This window comes from Pan paniscus, chromosome 4 (assembly GCF_029289425.2).
Source record: "Pan paniscus chromosome 4, NHGRI_mPanPan1-v2.0_pri, whole genome shotgun sequence".
Classification (NCBI taxonomy): Eukaryota; Metazoa; Chordata; class Mammalia; order Primates; family Hominidae; genus Pan; species Pan paniscus.
The window spans coordinates 143,466,118-143,484,810 of NC_073253.2; the positions used below are offsets into that span (position 1 = coordinate 143,466,118).

An 18,693-nucleotide genomic window follows, 5' to 3' on the forward strand; every position below is an offset into this window, starting at 1 on the left:
GATCAATTCAACAAGAAGAGCTAACTATCCTAAATATATATGCACCCAATACAGGAGCACCCAGATTCATAAAGCAAGTCCTGAGTGACCTACAAAGAGACTTAGACTCCCACACATTAATAATGGGAGACTTTAACACCCCACTGTCAACATTAGACAGATCAACGAGACAGAAAGTCAACAAGGATACCCAGGAATTGAACTCAGCTCTGCACCAAGCAGACCTAATAGATATCTACAGAACTCTCCACCCCAAATCAACAGAATATACATTTTTTTCAGCACCACACCACACCTATTCCCAAATTGACCACATACTTGGAAGTAAAGCTCTCCTCAGCAAATGTAAAAGAACAGAAATTATAACAAACTATCTCTCAGACCACAGTGCAATCAAACTAGAACTCAGGATTAAGAATCTCACTCAAAACCGCTCAACTACATAGAAACTGAACAACCTGCTCCTGAATGACTACTGGGTACATAACGAAATGAAGGCAGAAATAAAGATGGTCTTCGAAACCAACGAGAACAAAGACACAACATACCAGAAACTCTGGGACACATTCAAAGCAGTGTGTAGAGGGAAATTTATAGCACTAAATGCCCACAAGAGAAAGCAGGAAAGATCCAAAATTGACACCCTAACATCACAATTAAAAGACCTAGAAAAGCAAGAGCGAACACATTCAAAAGCTAGCAGAAGGCAAGAAATAACTAAAATCAGAGCAGAACTGAAGGAAATAGAGACACAAAAAACCCTTCAAAAAATTAATGAATCCAGGAGCTGGTTTTTTGAAAGGATCAACAAAATTGATAGACTGCTAGCAAGACTAATAAAGAAAAAAAGAGAGAAGAATCAAATAGATGCAATAAAAAATGATAAAGGGGATATCACCACTGATCCCACAGAAATACAATCTACCATCAGAGAATACTACAAACACCTCTACACAAATAAACTACAAAATCTAGAAGAAATGGATAAATTCCTCGACACATACACTCTCCCAAGACTAAACCAGGAAGAAGTTGAATCTCTGAATAGACCAATAACAGGAGCTGAAATTGTGGCAATAATCAATAGCTTACCAACCAAAAAAAGTCCGGGACCAGATGGATTCACAGCTGAATTCTACCAGAGGTACAAGGAGGAACTGGTACCATTCCTTCTGAAACTATTCCAATCAATAGAAAGAGAGGGAATCCTCCCTAACTCATTTTATGAGGCCAGCATCATCCTGATACCAAAACTGGGCAGAGACACAACCAAAAAAGAGAATTTTAGACCAATATCCTTGATGAACATTGATATAAAAATCCTCAATAAAATACTGGCAAACCGAATCCAGCAGCACATCACAAAGCTTATCCACCATGATCAAGTGGGCTTCATCCCTGGGATGCAAGGCTGGTTCAATATACACAAATCAATACGTGTAATTCAGCATATAAACAGAACCAAAGACAAAAACTACATGATTATCTCAATAGATGCAGAAAAGGCCTCTGACAAAATTAAACAACGCTTAATGCTAAAAACTCTCAATAAATTAGGTATTGATGGGATGTATCTCAAAATAATAAGAGCTATCTATGACAAACCCACAGCCAATATCATTCTGAATGGGCAAAAACTGGAAGCATTCCCTTTGAAAACTGGCACAAGACAGGGATGCCCTCTCTCACCACTCCTATTCAACATAGTGTTGGAAGTTCTGGCCAGCGCAATTAGGCAGGAGAAGGAAATAAAGGGTATTCAATTAGGAAAAGAGGAAGTCAAATTGTCCCTGTTTGCAGATGACATGATTGTATATCTAGAAAACCCCATTGTCTCAGCCCAAAATCTCCTTAAGCTGATCAGCAACTTCAGCAAAGTCTCAGGATACAAAATCAATGTACAAAAATCACAAGCATTCTTATACACCAATAACAGACAAACAGAGAGCCAAATCATGAGTGAACTCCCATTCACAATTGCTTCAAAGAGAATAAAATACCTAGGAATCCAACTCACAAGGGATGTGAAGGACCTCTTCAAGGAGAACTACAAACCACTGCTCAAGGAAATAAAAGAGGATACAAACAAATGGAAGAACATTCCATGCTCATGGGTAGGAAGAATCAATATCATGAAAATGGCCATACTGCCCAAGGTAATTTACAGATTCAATGCCATCCCCATCAAGCTACCAATGCCTTTCTTCACAGAATTGGAAAAAACTACTTTAAAGTTCATATGGAACCAAAAAAGAGCCCGCATCACCAAGTCAATCCTAAGCCAAAAGAACAAAGCTGGAGGCATCACACTACCTGACTTCAAACTATACTACAAGGCTACAGTAACCAAAACAGCATGGTACTGGTACCAAAATAGAGATATAGATCAATAGAACAGAACAGAGCCCTCAGAATTAATGCCACACATCTACAACTATCTGATCTTTGACAAACCTGAGAAAAACAAGCAATGGGGAAAGGATTCCCTATTTAATAAATGGTGCTGGGAAAACTGGCTAGCCATATGTAGAAAGCTGAAACTGGATCCCTTCCTTACACCTTATACAAAAATTAATTCAAGATGGATTAAAGACTTAAACATTAGACCTAAAACCATAAAAACCCTAGAAGAAAACCTAGGCATTACCATTCAGGACATAGGCATGGGCAAGGACTTCATGTCTAAAACACCTAAAGCAATGGCAACCAAAGCCAAAATTGACAAATGGGATCTAATTAAACTAAAGAGCTTCTGCACAGCAAAAGAAACTACCATCAGAGTGAACAGGCAACCTACAAAATGGGGGAAAATTTTCGCAACCTACTCATCTGACAAAGGGCTAATATCCAGAATCTACAATGAACTCAAACAAATTTACAAGAAAAAAACAACCCCATCAAAAAGTGGGCGAAGGACATGAACAGACACTTCTCAAAAGAAGACATTTATGCAGCCAAAAAACACATGAAATAATGCTCACCATCACTGGCCATCAATTGATGGCCAGTGCATCAAATGCATCAATTTGATGCATTTTGATTTGCATCAAAAATGCAAATCAAAACCACAATGAGATACCATCTCACACCAGTTAGAATGGCAATCATTCAAAAGTCAGGAAACAACAGGTGCTGGAGAGGATGTGGAGAAATAGGAACACTTTTACACTGTTGGTGGGACTGTAAACTAGTTCAACCATTGTGGAAGTCAGTGTGGTGATTCCTCAGGGATCTAGAACTAGAAATAACCATTTGACGCAGCCATCCCATTACTGTGTATATACCCAAAGGACTATAAATCATGCTGCTATAAAGACACATGCACACGTATGTTTATTGCGGCATTATTCACAATAGCAAAGACTTGGAACCAACCCAAATGTCCAACAACGATAGACTGGATTAAGAAAATATGGCACATATACACCATGGAATACTATGCAGTCATAAAAAATGATGAGTTCATGTCCTTTGTAGGGACATGGATGAAATTGGAAATCATCATTCTAAGTAAACTATCTCAAGGACAAAAAACCAAACACTGCATATTCTCACTCATAGGTGGGAATTGAACAATGAGAACACATGGACACAGGAAGGGGAACATCACACTCTGGGGACTGTTGTGGAGTGGGGGGAGGAGGGAGGGAAAGCACTGGGAGATATATGTAATGCTAGATGACGAGTTAGTGGGTGTAGCGCACCAGCATGGCACATGTATACATATGTAACTAACCTGCACATTGTGCACATGTCCCTTAAAGTATAATAATAATAAATAAATAAATAAATAAGAAAATGAAAACACATTAATAAAGCAAGCATGAATAAACTTTTATAAAATAAAAATAAAATAAAAATTACCTATTTTGATAGAGATATAGTAGAACAAATATAGCAAAATGTTAGTTGATTAATCTTGATGGTGTGTTTATTGGTGTATTAGTTCATTTTCACGCTGCTTATAAAGATATACCGGAGACTGGGTAATTTATCAAGAAAGAGGTTTAGTGGCCTCACAGTTTCATGTGGATGGGGAGGGCTCACAATCATGGCAGAAGGCAAAAGGAATGTCTTACATGGAGGCAGATAAGAGAAGAGAGAATCAAGCAAAAAGGATTTCCCCTTATAAACCCACCAGATCTTGTGAGAATTATTCACTAAACAAGAACAGTATGAGAGAAACTGCCCCCATGATTTAATTATCTCCCACTGGGTCCCTCTGACAACATGTGGGAATTATGAGGTTCAATATGAGATTTGGGTAGGGACACAGCCAAACCATATCAGTGGGTTTTCACTGCAGAATTCTTTAATTTTGTCTCTATATTGCAGCAGTTCATAATAAAATTTTTGAAAAATTAACCTAAGCTGTAAGTGTGTATATATATATGTGTGTGTATGTATATATATATATGTAAACAATCCAGCCATATATGTGTGAGTATATATATATGTGTGTGTGTGTATGTGTGTTTGTGTGTTTTATAAACAATCCAACTCTGTCTGGTTCCATAAGCTTCCTTTGATACTCATGTGAATTCCAGTCAGTTTAGAAGATAATTACGCAGGGAGAAAAAGTTGCTTTCTTACTATAGGAAACTTAAACTTGGTCTCTTTTGATGCCATAAAATTGCTTGTTTGATTAAAAGAAATCATCTATTATTTTCAAACTTCTCCTTCTTCTAAGTAAGTTGAAGAGAAAATCAGACAATCCAGAACCACTAAATCTGAAAGTCTTAGAATCGGAAGTAATTGGAAAAATGATCTAGTTCATCTCTCCTCCCAAAGTTGAAATTTTCTTTAGAACTCTAAGATATTTATCCTGAACTTCCTTATATTATTTCTGCTCTCTGTAACTAAACAGTTCAAATAATATCTTTCTTCTCCATAGTGATGTCCTTGAGAAGATGAAGCCCATGACAGTAACACTCCCAAGTCTGTGCTTTTCTGAGCTTACATTTCCTACTGCCATAAATCTACTTCATGCTTTATGGTATCCAGACCTCACATTATCAAAGTTATCTTTTGGACATGCTCCAACTGATTCAAGTTTCTCTTATTTAGAGAAACCAGTCGTGAAGAAAATATTCCAATGTCTAATAACATTGAGCTTATGACCAACTAAAAATCCCAAGGTAATTTTCCCATGAGCTGCTGTTTGATGTAATAACTTGAAGCAACAATGCCAATTGTGTAATGTTATTTCTTAAACATGAGCTCTACTGTCTCCTGTTACCTCATAAAAATGCATTTCTTGTCATCATTCATCTTGATGAATACTGTATGCATTCATTACTACTAATGACCAATATTCAATGCATTTTTACTTGCTTTTAAAAGATAATTTAAGTAAATAATTGACACATAAATCACTTGAAAGTTTCTCTTGTGGCCATAAAAACTTGGAGAACAAATAATAATATTAACTGAAGATAAGCCATCCCTTAGTAATAAAAAAGTGAAAACTGAATTTACCACTTTCCCAGATGGGTTTCATCATTTTAATTTTCTTCTGGGAGGAAGATATCTAATAGGCACGTATTAAAGTTTGAATATTTATGGGAGTTGGGGCATGGAGCTAATTTTGAAAATGACAGTTTATTCAAGAAGCAGTACCTTCCAGTTTGTGAAAATTACTCTGTAATTTATTAAAGACAGTGAAAGTGTTTGGCAGTTAGGGTGAAGAATTTTTCCAATATATAACACGGTGGTAGTGAGCATGGTTTATTTGAAGAGCACCTACTGCAGAGTTAGGCTTAACTCCACCCAACAGCCAAGTGTGAAACCACTGACGGTACCATGAGGGCTTTCATTTTCTTTCTCTTCATGCTCCTGGCCATGTTCTCAGGTAAGAAAGTCACAGTCAATAGCTTTCCTTCCAAATCTCAAAGGAAAGAATGAGAAATGTTAAGTGATTTAGCAATACTTTATCCAAAGATTTAAAAATAGGCAATCCATCAGACGGAGAAATGGAAGAAGGTAAATTTCCGACAAAATAAATGTAGATCTGGAGTCATAAAAATAGTGACTGAATGAAATAAGAGTGAATAGTTTGGTGTGACTGAAGAGAAATAGATACAAGGGAGTAGGAAAGGCAAAACATTAGACTGGAAAGATCAATTTAGACTAAGAGGCTTATGAGTTTGTGAATATGCAAGTTCATAATTTATAAGAAAATGGTTTTGTGATATGATCCTGGACTACATGGTCAAATAATAATGTGTTCAAATCTTGATTTTTTTTCCCATTCATGTGATTTGAGGAAACTTGTTTAACTTACTTGAATCTCAATTTTCTCATTTGCAAAATGGAAATTATTATTCTTTCCTATAGAGTTATTTCGGGAACTATACAGATAATAGCTTTAGTTACCATTACTTATGTTTTCTTAGGTACTTGACTCTCAACTTACTTTTCTCTATTCCTTACCTCAGTACAGTTAGGTGATTTTCAGATATGTAAATTTCTAGCTTTGAGATGTAAATTTCTCAAGATAATAAATGATACAGTTAATACATTTCTCAAGATAAAAATTATAATAATGAAACTGATTCTAATTTATCCCCAAATCATAAGCTCCCACTTGACCATCTTTCTTATACCTAGTGAAATGAAATAATAAAAGTAAAGTGCCTCAGACCCCCCACTTCTTATATTTGTAACATCAAAATAGTGTTTCTCTTTTCATTGGAAACACTGCAAAGCTGTTTCAGAGTTTTGAGTACAAGAGTGATAATATTCATCTTGTTAAGAAATATCAGTCTTGTGGTAATACTAAAAATGAATTAGATGTAAGAAAAGTTGTACAGTAATGCCACTGAGGAGCTGCTGAAGTAACAGAGTTAAGAAAAAAAAAGGGTGAGTTAAGAGATAGAATTAGAGAAAGGAGAACAATACGTGTATGTGTGTGTGTTTTAAAGGGGGAAAACAGATATTCAGATAAAATTCCTTTATAGAACATATATTTCATATTTCATGATGGCAGGTACTGTAACTGTTGTGACCTTCAGTGCCTTGCTAAGTGCTAGAAGGTATTTTGTGATGGAAGAAAGTGTATTATATATGCAATGATTATATATATTGGAAGATGAAGAAGAGAGATGAATCAGAAAAGCAATACTAAGCGCATCCTAGAGTTTGTAAAATCAGAAGGGAAAAAATACAAAACAAAGCTGAAGATACTTATTTTCCAAGTTTTTAGCTTAAAAAATAGATGGTGAAACCACATTATAATATCTTAATTGTCTCTTATTACTCCAAAATTCACCCTTAGTTTTTATTTAATAAATTTACTTATCCATGTAAGAAATGATGTATTATTAGGATTTTCATTGATTCATTACTTACTTTAGCAAAAGAGGGAAATAAACTACTTGTTTATTACTAGAACACTGGCTAAATAAATTATGATAAGCCCATAAAATGGGATACTATGCAACCAACGAGGGGAAATAAATAAATATGCTCTATATGTATTGACGTAGTGAAATCTTCATTATATTGATTGTCCTTGGAGAAAACAAAGAGTAGAACTCTGTGTAGAGTGTGCCACCAATTGTGTGAATAATTATATTCATATATGTTTGTAAATACATAGGATATCCATCAAATAATTCACAAAAACCTGTAAATGTGATGGTGTCTTAGGCACTTTACTTTTACCATTTCCTAGGTAATAGGAAATAATTATGTCATCGTTAGGAAATTATTTTTGTGGGGGGTTTGAAGTGGGGGTACAGACAGGAAAGAAAAGGAAAGTAATTTTAAACTGTTTACTCTTTGCACCTTTAGGATTTGGCTCCATTTACTTGTGTCACCTGTTAAAAAAACTGAAAATCATTAATAAAAATATGTTACCAACTTTTTTTTCCTATTTCTTCCACATATCTACTTTAATTGATTTCTACTTGGTGTTAGCAACTGTTAATGAGCAATGTTTTATTCCTAGAACTGAAAGAATCCATACATGTACTCATCTCTCAGCTAAAAAAAATTATTTTTTCTCATTAATTTCTCTGGTTGAATCTTATGTTTCTTATGTACCTCCTCCTCCAGGAAGAAGAAAGGATTCCACACTCTCTGCTACCTTGATTAGGAGACTATTGTCTAGTTTACTCCTCACATGATAGCACTGATCATTCTACTATAATATAAAGTCCTACTTATTTGCCCCACTACTAGACTTCTCAGCTTCATGTGAGCAGGGCCGTGAATGTCTTGTTCATTCCTAGCTCTTTCTAAGCTTCTTTTATAATAACAAATTATTTAAATTTATATTTTTTTGTTAAATTGAATGAATGGCTAAGTTATACTCACAATCCATATCCACACTATACCACAGTTTAGTTAAGCAGGTTGCTAACTGCTAAGCATCTGTGTCTTGACTAGGACCTTAATCACCTGCAGTAATATACCATAGCATGCTCAGTGCATACGAATTGACTACCATTTGACTTTGCTTAAATTGACTTGAAGGTATAAATGTGTATATTTATGGAAATATAAAGCAGAGCAATTGAAAATTCAAGTGAGACCCTAAGTATACATCGAAATAATCAACATTGGAATGATTTAAAATTGCGTATATTGAAAAAAATACCAAAAAAACCTATGCAGAAAACAAAATGTAAGCCTAATTAAAATCTTTAAGAGAACCCCACATTAGGAAAGTGAATAAAGAGAGGAATTATCAAGCAAGAAGGAAAGGATGAGAAAAATATACACTTCTACCAAAAAAAAAAAAAAAAGGAAAAGAAGCATAGCCCAATGCAATACTCTTATACTTAGCTCTAAAGTCATTCCATTTGTTTATTTATTGTTTTTTAGATCCTGCTCATTATGGAATGTAATCTGAAAAAACATAAAACATATACACATACACACAATTATATATATTTCATTAGGGCATAGGTGGGCTTCCAAAATAAGTTGGAGAAGCTATAAAACATAGGGTTTAAGAAATAATCGTGATATTTACCATTCTCTTGAGCAATTTGACCAAAATAGAAAGAAGAAATATAACCACCAGAGACAGCATGATTGATCCTAAGGCCTTTTGTTGGAAATGGTGAACATAAAGCTGATTGAAAGACACATGTTCTGAAGGAGAAAGGAAACATCTGTTTTAGGGATGGAAATGGAAAGAAAGATGGCTACAGATAACATGTATAGAGATGGAAGTGAGAAGAATAAAGTGGGGCTCACGTCTGCCAGCCTTTTCCTGTCTGGAAAGTTGATGGCGTTATCCGTAAAGTGAAGCTGGAAAATTAGGAATAAAGTACTTGGTGTGAAAAAATAAGTTTATAATGAGCATTGAGCAGAGCCAGTTTGATTCATCAGAAAACCATTTAAAGGAATTGGGGGTAGAATGAAGTCTCAATTCAAATAATTCAGACTTTATGATTTAGAAATGGGGCAAGTTGGATTGATCCTCTAATTTTTGAAATCCATGTAGTACAGTAAAGAAAACAAAGGAGGAACCCAAATATTCAGGATATGAGGAAGAATGAGAAGATTCTATCTTGGGGCTTGGTTAAAAAATCAAGAAAGCATTAAAAACATACTATATCTTGGACAAATGTTGTTGATTTAAAATTATTTAATGTATATAACTTTATTTTCATTTTTTTCTGGTTGTGTTATTATTCCAGCATCTTCAACCCAGATTTCAAATACCAGTGTTTTCAAACTAGAAGAGAATCCAAAACCTGCACTTATTCTGGAGGAAAAAAATGAAGCTAACCATCTAGGAGGACAAAGAGATTCTAATAAGCAAGGAGGGAGTTATACACAAGGAAATCCAGGAATATTTAGGCTTCAAGGACAACCAGGCTATTTTAACAAGCTAGAGAAACCAAGACATTTTAAGCAAGGGAGAGCAGGAGTTTTAAACCAGCCTGGGATTTTAAAGAATTCAGGAAAATCTAACCAAAAAGCGAATCCAGAATCTTCTAATAAGCAGGAAAACTCAGGATCTTCTAGCCAACTAGGGAGACCAGGGATTTCTACCCAACAGGGAAATCCAGGGTCATCTGGCCAACAAGAGAAACCAGGGTCATTTAGCCAGAAAGTGATGGTGGGGTCATCTAGCCAACAGGGGAAGCCAGGATCATCTAGCCAACACAGGAATCTAGGGTCATCAACCCAGAAAGGGAATTTAGGATCTTCTAGCCTACAAGGGCATCTGGGTTTATCTAGCCATCAAGGGAAGCCAGAGTCATCTGGCCAACAGGGGAAGCCAGGGTCATCTAGCCAACAAGGAAATCTAGGATCTTCTGGCCAACAGGAGAAGCCAGGATCTTCTAGCCAACAGGGGAAGCCAGGGTATTCTAGCCATCAAGGGAAGCCAGGGTCATCTAGCCAACAAGGAAATCTACATTTATCTAGCCAGCAAGGGAATCAAGGACCTTCTAGCAAACAGAGGAAGCCAGGTTCATCCAGCCATCAAGGAAATCTACGATTATCTAGCCAGCAAGGGAATATAGGATCTCCTAGCCAACAGGAGAAGCCAGAGTCTTCTAGCCAACAAGGGAATCTAGGGTCATCTAGCTATCAAGGGAAGCCAGTGTCATCTAGCCAACGAGGGAAGCCAGTGTCATCTAGCCAACAAGGGAAGCCAGGGGCATCTAGCCAGCAAGGAGATCTAGGATCTTCTAAGCAGCAGGGGAAGCCAGGATCATCTAGCCAGCAAGGAAATATAGAGTCATCTGGCCAGGAATGGAAGCCAGAGTCATCTAGCCATCAGAGAAAATTAAGGTCATTTTACAACCAACGACAAAGAAAAAATATCGACAGCACTTTTGATGGCAATATAATGGACTTTGAGGTTAGTGCTAATAACTTCTTTTTCTCAGTCAACTTGACCCAGCAATTCTCTTTTCCAAGACTTAAAATGCTTTAAAAACCACAGTGTGTTAATGAAAAGTCACTTGCAATGACACTGATTAAACAAAATGAGAAGCACTTTGGAGCTGATTATTTTCATGCATAACACTTATGATTATTAATGAATGTACTGCCCTTCTATTCTTTCATTTCCCTCTATTATTTTCCACTCAAACCTCCCTATCTATACTAGAATAACTCAGATACTCATCAACTGAGCCCACATCTTTGCCAGGTTTAACTTTCATGTCCATTTTTATCCCATCCATAATCTATAAATCACTGAAGTAATATTCCTAAATCAAAAATCCTCTCTGATATTTTAGACCCCTGCTTGAAATTCCCCAGTGGCTTCATACTACCTAGAAGATGTAACTTAAACTCCTAAACATAGAATTTACAGACTTTCATGATTATACTGCATACTGTTTAGCCTCATTTCATGTCACTGTTGCTTACACACCACCCATGTCATACAGAGCCCTTTGATTTTCCACTCATGTATTCCTAATACTAATGATTTCCTCTATTACTAAACTCACCTTAACACTTTGTAATTGTCTATTATCAGCTAGATAATGAACTTCTTGAAGAAAGTACCATGTATCCCCAGAACCTAGAATAAGTGTGGCATGTAGTAAGTTCTCCTGAACTGCATGTTAGATGGATAGATTAATGCCTGCTACTTGGAAGCTACCATTTCAAATAGGTGAACATCTATCTGATCCACATGTCTCCTGTATTCCCTTTTGAATCCTGCTGCGCTTTTACTTTCACTTGCCTGCCTCTCTTCCAACAATCGGCCTCCTAATCTATTTAACAATTGCTTTGAATACTCCGTTTGATACTCACATTCAAAACAGTTTTCTAGAACACTATCTTATCATCTTAATGGAAACTATTTTTTTACCTCATAAATTTTCATTCCTCACAAGCCTTCCAGATGAAAGTCATTTGTTCTCTTAGTCATTATCAGTTGGCTGGCATGAAGTAGTAATCTCTCAGAGAGACTCCCTACCATTCAGATCTTAATGACATCACCAGCAGGTCTCTGAGTTTTTAGGATGTCACTTAAATTTTTGCAATTTTATATTTATTCTAGAATAGGAGAAATAACCATGTCCAATTAACACAGTATGTGTGAAATAAATTGATCATCATGAAAGGGTTGTATGATTTGGAAAATATGGAGGTATTTTTTTTATCTCCCTACAACATCTCAGCTCTGAGAATACCACATCCTCTATCAAAAATGTCTCATCATTCTCATTAATGACTCTGTTCTCACCTGCTAGTCAAAGGGTACTTATATTCACAGGCTTCTGCCATTTAGCTCACATCCAAAGAAAATGCATCAGGTATTATTTAAATAAATCCTGCATAATCCTACTTCCTGTATAATTTTTTTTCATGGGCATACCAAAAAAAGGGAATCAACAAATTATGACTGTATGCGTTTTGCATTTGCTTGTATGACTTTTCCCTGACTATTGTTTGTCCATGTAGAGGAAGAATTGCCTCCAGAAAATTAAAATGGAGGCAGTCTGACATATAGTAAGTGAGTAGTTTCCAAATATTTTCCTTGATTCTGTGGGTATCTTTTCACATCATTGATTGCTTCCTTTCCTGCGCAGAAGTTTTTCAACCTGATGTGGTCCATTTTTGCTATGGATTGTCTGTGTTAGTTAGGTATTTCAACCTGATGTGGTCCATTTTTGCTATGGTTGTCTGTGTTAGTTAGGTATTACTCAAGAAATCTTTGCCAGTCCAATGTTCAAGAGAGTTTCAACACAGTTTTCTTGTAGTAGTTTCATTGTTTGAGGTCTTATATTTAAGTCTTCAATCCATTTTGAGTTGATTTTTGTGTATGGTGAGAGATAGGATTGTGGTTTCATTTTTCTGTATATGGATATCCAGTTTTCCCAGCATCATTTATTGAAGACTGTCCTTTTCCCAGTGTATGTTCTTGGCACCTTCACCAAAAATGGGTTCACTGTGGACATATGGATTTATTTCTGGGTTCTCTATTCTGTTCCACTGATTCATGTATCTGTTTTTATACCAGTACCATGCCATTTTGGTTATTATAGCTCTATAGCATAATTTGAACTCAGGTAATGTGATTCCTCAAGTTCTCTTTTTTGTTTTGTTTTCTTTTGCTTATGATAGCTTTGGTTATTCTGGGTATCTTTTGTCTCCATATAAATTTTAGCATTCTTTTTTCTATCTCTGTGAAGAATGTCATTGGTATTTTGATAGGGATTGCATTGAATCTGTAGATTGTTTTGGGTAGTATAGACATTTTCACATTGATTCTTCCAATCCATGAACATAAAATGCCTTTCCATTTTTTAGTGCCCTATTTAATTTCTTGCACCAATGTTTTATAGTTTTTATTGTAGAGATCTTTCACTTCTTTGGCTAAGTTAATACCTAGGTATTTAATTTGTAACTAAGGTAAATTGAATTACTTTCTTGATTTGTTTTTCAGATTGTTCACTATGGGCATAAAAAATGCTACTGATTTTTCTGTGTTGATTTCCTTTCCTGCAACTTTACTGAATTTGTTTATCAGTTCAAATAGCTTTTTGGTGGAGTCTTTAGGTTTTTCCAAATATAAGATCAGATTATGTGCAAACAAGGATAATTTCACCTCTTTTTTTCCAACTTGGATGACCTTTATGTCTCTCTTGTCTAATTGCTTTAGGAGGACTTACAGTACTGTGTTGAATAAAACTTGTGAAAGTGGGCATCCTTGTTGTGTTCCCAATCTTGGAGGAAAGGGTTTTGGTTTTCCCTCATTTAGTTTAATACTAGCTGTGAGTCTGTTGTACACTGCCTTTATTTTGTTGAGGTATAATCTTTCTATATCCAGATTTCTAAGGCTTTTTATCATAAAGGGATGTTGAATTTTATCAAATGCTTTTTCAGCATTAGTTGAAATGATCATATAGTTTTTGTTCTTTATTTTGTTGACATGACGTATCACATTAATTAATTTGTGTATGTTGAAGCATCCTTGCACCCCTAGGATAAACCCCAGTTGGTCATGATGAATGATCTTTCTAATGTGTTGTTGAATGTGGTTTGCTAGTATTTTGTTGAGAATTTTTGCATCAACATTTATCAGAGCCATTGGGCTATAGTTTTCTTTTTCTGATGTCTCTTTGTCTGGTTTTGGTATCAGGATAATACTGGCCTCATAGAATAGGATTGGAAGTATTCCCTTCTCTATTTTTCAGAATAGTTTGAGTAGAAATGGTATTAGATCATCATTAATTGTTTGGTAGAAATAAGCAGTGAAGCCATCAGATCCTGAGCTTTTCTTTACTGAGTGACTTTCTACTATGGCTTAATCTCGTTAGTTGTTATTTATCTGTTCAGGTTTTGGATATTGTCATGGTTCAAGTTTAGGTTGTTTATGTCTAGGAGTTTGTCCATTTCTTCTAGATTTTCCAATTTATTTGCATATTGTTGCTTATAGTAGTCGCTAATGATCCTTTGAGTTTCTGCAGTATTGTTGTAATGTCTCCTTGTTCATCTCTGATTTTATTTATTTTTGAGCTTCTCTCTTTTTTTCTTAGTCTGGCTAACAGTTGGTCTATTTTGTTTAACATTTCAAAAAACAACTTTATGTTTTATTCATCTTTTACGTTATTTTCTTCATTTCTAATTCATTTATTTCTGCTTTGATCTTTACTATTTCTTTTCTTCTACTAATTTTGGATTTGGTTTGCACTTGCTTTTCCAGTTCTTCAAGATGCATCATTTGGTTATTTACTTGAAGTCTTTCTTCTTTTTTGATGTAGGTCCTTATAGCTACAAACTTACCTCTTAGTAATGCTTTTACTGTATCCCATAGGTTTTGGTATGCTGTGTTTCCATTATCTCTTGTTTCAAGAAAATTTTTAATTTTATTTTTAATTTTTTCATGGACTCACTTGTTACTCAGCTATATTTTGTTTAATTTCCATGTGTTTGAATAGTTTTCAAAATTCATCTTATTAATGATTTCTAGTTTTATTACACTGTGGTCAGAGAAGATGGTTAACGTTGTTGCAATATTTTTTGAATATTTTAAGACTTTCTTTGTGAGCTAACATATGGTCTATCCTTGAGAATAATTTATCTGCTGAGGAGAACAGTGTGTATTCTGCAGCCATTGAATGAAATGTGTAAATATTTATTAGTTTTATCGGTTCTATAGTGTAGATTAAATACAATATTTCTTCTTGTGTCTTCTGTATGGAAGATCTGTCTAATGCTGAAAGCGTGGTGTTAAGTCTCCAGCTATTATTGTATTGGGATCTCTCTCTCTTTAGCTCTAATAATATTTTCTTTATATATCTGGGTTTTCCAGTGTTGAGTAAATATATACTTATAATTGTTATATGCCCTTACTGAATTGACACCTTTGTCATTATAGAGTGATAAAAAGAGAAAACTCTTTTTATAGTTTTTATCTGGAAATTTATTCTGTCTAGCTACTCCTGCTCTTTTGTGGTTTCCATTGGCATGGCATGGGGTATTATTTTTCATCCCTTTATTTTCTGTCTATGTGTATCTTTATAGGTGAAGTGTACTTTTTTTTTTCTTCTTTTCTCCTTTCTTTTTTTAGGGGGGCGAGGGGACAAACTCTCGCTGTGTAGCACAGGCTGGAGTGCAGTGGCGAAATCTCAGATCACTGAAACCTCTGCCTTCCAGGTTCAAGTGATTCTCCTCTCTCAGCCTCCCGAGTAGTTGGGATTACAGGCGTGTGCCACCACGCCCAGCTAATTCTTGTAGTCTTAGTAGAGATGGGTTTCACCATGTTGGTCAGGCTGGTCTTGAACTCCTGACCCCAAGCGATCTGCCTGGCTTAGCCTCCCAAAGTCCTGGGATTACAGTCTTGAGTCACCATGCCCAGCCTGTGTATATCATGAAAAGTCATTGTAGTTATTATTTTTGATTGGTTCATCATTTAGTCTCTCTTCTTAAGAGTAGTCTATACACCGCAATTATGATGTTATAATATTCTATGTTTTCCTGTGCATTTACTATTACCAGTGAGTTTTGTAATATGTGGCCTCTTGTGTCCAACTTCTTTCACTTAGAAAGATGTTTCTGAGGTTTATCCATGATGTAGCATGTGTCAGTAGTCCCATTCCGTCCCTGGACCCACTAACTCTCTCTCACACTCCTCTCTGTAGTTCTAACCAACCAGGAATCTAATGTCTGTCTCTATAATTTTGCCACAAACTCTTGTATTCTTATCAAGATTTAGTAGAGTTTTAGGAATAAATATTTCTCCATTTGCTGTATGCCCTCAGGACTGTTTTCAGAAACAAAAATATTTAAACAGAATTTTCATCAATTAAATGCTTGTTTCACTGGGAAGAGAGTCCTCTGAATCGTTCACATTGCCATTCCACCCATTGTGGTTTTTATTTGCTCCTTCCAAATGACTAATGCTTCTGATTGTTGTCTCATGTGCACACAACCATTTCTAAATCTTCATAGTAAAATGCCTGTTCCTATCTTTTGCCAATTTTTTTCATTTGTCTTCTTATTACCGAGTTATATGGGCTGTATTTCATTGTACTCTATTTTTGTTTACCAGATATGCTACTTGTTTTTATCACACCGAAAATAGAAATAGGAGTTTTTTTCCTAACTATTAATCTCTTTAATGAGATTAAGGTCTTAAAAGAAAAATACTTTTCTTGAAAGATTTACTTCTTTATTCCTCATCTTTTGATATTTTGCATAAATTTTTCACTAGAATCAGGTCTTCTTTTCTAATGCTTTTCTTGTGTTTGAATTTTTTTCAATTGAGGGTCAACCTTATAAAATTTTCCCATCATGGGTGGTCTCTTTATTGATTCTGGCACCACTTTAAGCTAGAAATAGAGGCACTGGCAACTAATGGACAATTTGGGCTTATTTCTCATTATTGTCTCTTTTACAACTTTTTTTCTCTATACCGGAAAAAACATACAGGTATTCAATTTATATTATCAAGCTCAGTGATCATCTACCCCTCACCACCTGGGGTTCAATAAAGGCACTCATACGTGAGAAGAAGGAAAATGCCAAGATGGGCATCACCAGGAAAGCTCTAGTCATTTCTGGGATTCAACTATTTGGCCACCATCCAGGGACCTGCTCCTTAAGGCCTGTAAGGTTGTTGGCAGTTATCACCTCACAACTCTATATTCAGACCATCTTTCCAAACACAATATTTCTGGGATTTCTTTCAGTCTTATCAGTCACTTGACCAAGGCAAAGAGGTGAATATGGAATGATATCAGAGGGAACTCAGCGGTCAGAGATGGAGAACAATATCTAGAGAACAATAGGGAATATTCCACTGCCAATACTTTTGTTTTTCAATATCAAAAGAAAGTTGACCATATAACCACTACTCCATTAATCACAACAGAATTTAATAGCAAACAAGCAATCAAGATGTGTTTATCATGCAAATCTTGAAAGTGAAAAGACTTTTCATCTTTATTGTATAGACACAGAAAGAATTCTCTTAAAGCCTTTTGCTTTAAGGTATTTAATTTTTTCCAAAAAAAATGAATTAACCTATCAAGTTTAATAATTTAAATTAGTTTATGTAAATACATCAGGACAAATAAAAAGTACTATTAAATTCAAACAATTCAATATTCAAGATAAAACAGTAAACAGAAAAAGTATGTTTCAAAAAAATTTAGGAACTATCTCCTAGCTATGTAAGTTTAATCAATTAAAAAGGCAAAAACTTATCTAATGAGAACTATAAACAAGATTATATATAATATATATACATGTGTATATATATGAAGGTATATATACATATATATTCATATACATGCATGCATAAGTATATATACATGTGAGTGTTACAAAACTCTTTACTTACAGCATTTTTAAAGTAAAAATTAAGTATAATAATTTTATGACCAATGTTTTAAAAATAAACCACTGAAATATCTAGCATATATTAAGCTATTAATATATGCTTTGTTTTTTTAAGTTTAAATCTTTCAGTTAAATGCTAGTATTTTCAATTGTAATATATAATCCCTCTTTGAGCAATTAATTTACTATTTGTTCTAACTAAGGTTTCATAACTCCTAGATATATCTTACTCTTGCCCAGCTCATATAAAGGCTATAAGAAAGTTTCCTACTGGACATCAGATGAAATCAAACTGTCAACTTCACCAGAATGAACCAGAATATTTCTATTAAATCAATGTATGTCAATTTTATTTGATTATCCAAATAATTTCTGTCCTTAAACTTTTAAATTTTATTTGTTCTTATGATTATAGTCATTAAAATATTTGTCTTCTAGTGATACCATGAGTTCTTATTATTTAGCTTCAACCTGTAAGTGAGAAAATGTGGTATTTACTTTTCTGTTCCTGCATTAGTTGTCTAAGGATAATGCCCTCCAGCTCCATCCATGTTCTTGCAAAAGACATAATCTCATTCTTTTTTATGGCTGCATAGTATTCCATGGTGTATATGTACCACATTTTCTTTAATCTGTCATTGACAGGCATTTAGATTGATTCCATGTCTTTGTTATTGTAAATAGTGCTACAATGAATATACGCATGGCTGTGTCTTTATGATAGAATGATTCATATTTCTTTGGGTACATACCCAGTAATAGGATTATTGGGTTGAATGATAGTTCTGTTTCTGGCTCTTTGAGAAATTACCCACTGCTTTCCACAATGATTAAACTAATTTACACTCCCACCAATGGTGTATAAGTATTCCTTTTTCTCTGCAACCTCACCACCATCTGTTATTTTTTGACTTT

At 34.9% G+C, this 18,693-nt stretch overlaps 1 protein-coding gene across 1 annotated transcript; it reads left to right on the forward strand.

The window, feature by feature from the left end:
* Positions 1–5,729: 5,729 nt before the first annotated feature.
* MARCOL (MARCO like) lies at positions 5,730–17,428 on the forward strand. The gene is made up of 2 exons (XM_057302359.2): positions 5,730–5,851; positions 9,654–17,428. The coding sequence occupies exons 1-2, from the start codon at positions 5,803–5,805 to the stop codon at positions 10,901–10,903; spliced, it is 1,299 nt and encodes a 432-aa protein (XP_057158342.1). The 5' UTR covers positions 5,730–5,802; the 3' UTR covers positions 10,904–17,428.
* Positions 17,429–18,693: the final 1,265 nt, after the last annotated feature.

Bases quoted from the DNA above. Each gene is read 5' to 3' on its own strand.
- MARCOL (XM_057302359.2), top strand. From the start codon at position 5,803: ATGAGGGCTTTCATTTTCTTTCTCTTCATGCTCCTGGCCATGTTCTCA. The intron at 5,852-9,653 runs GTAAGAAAGTCA...TTATTATTCCAG, and splicing joins GCTCCTGGCCATGTTCTCAG to CATCTTCAACCCAGATTTCA.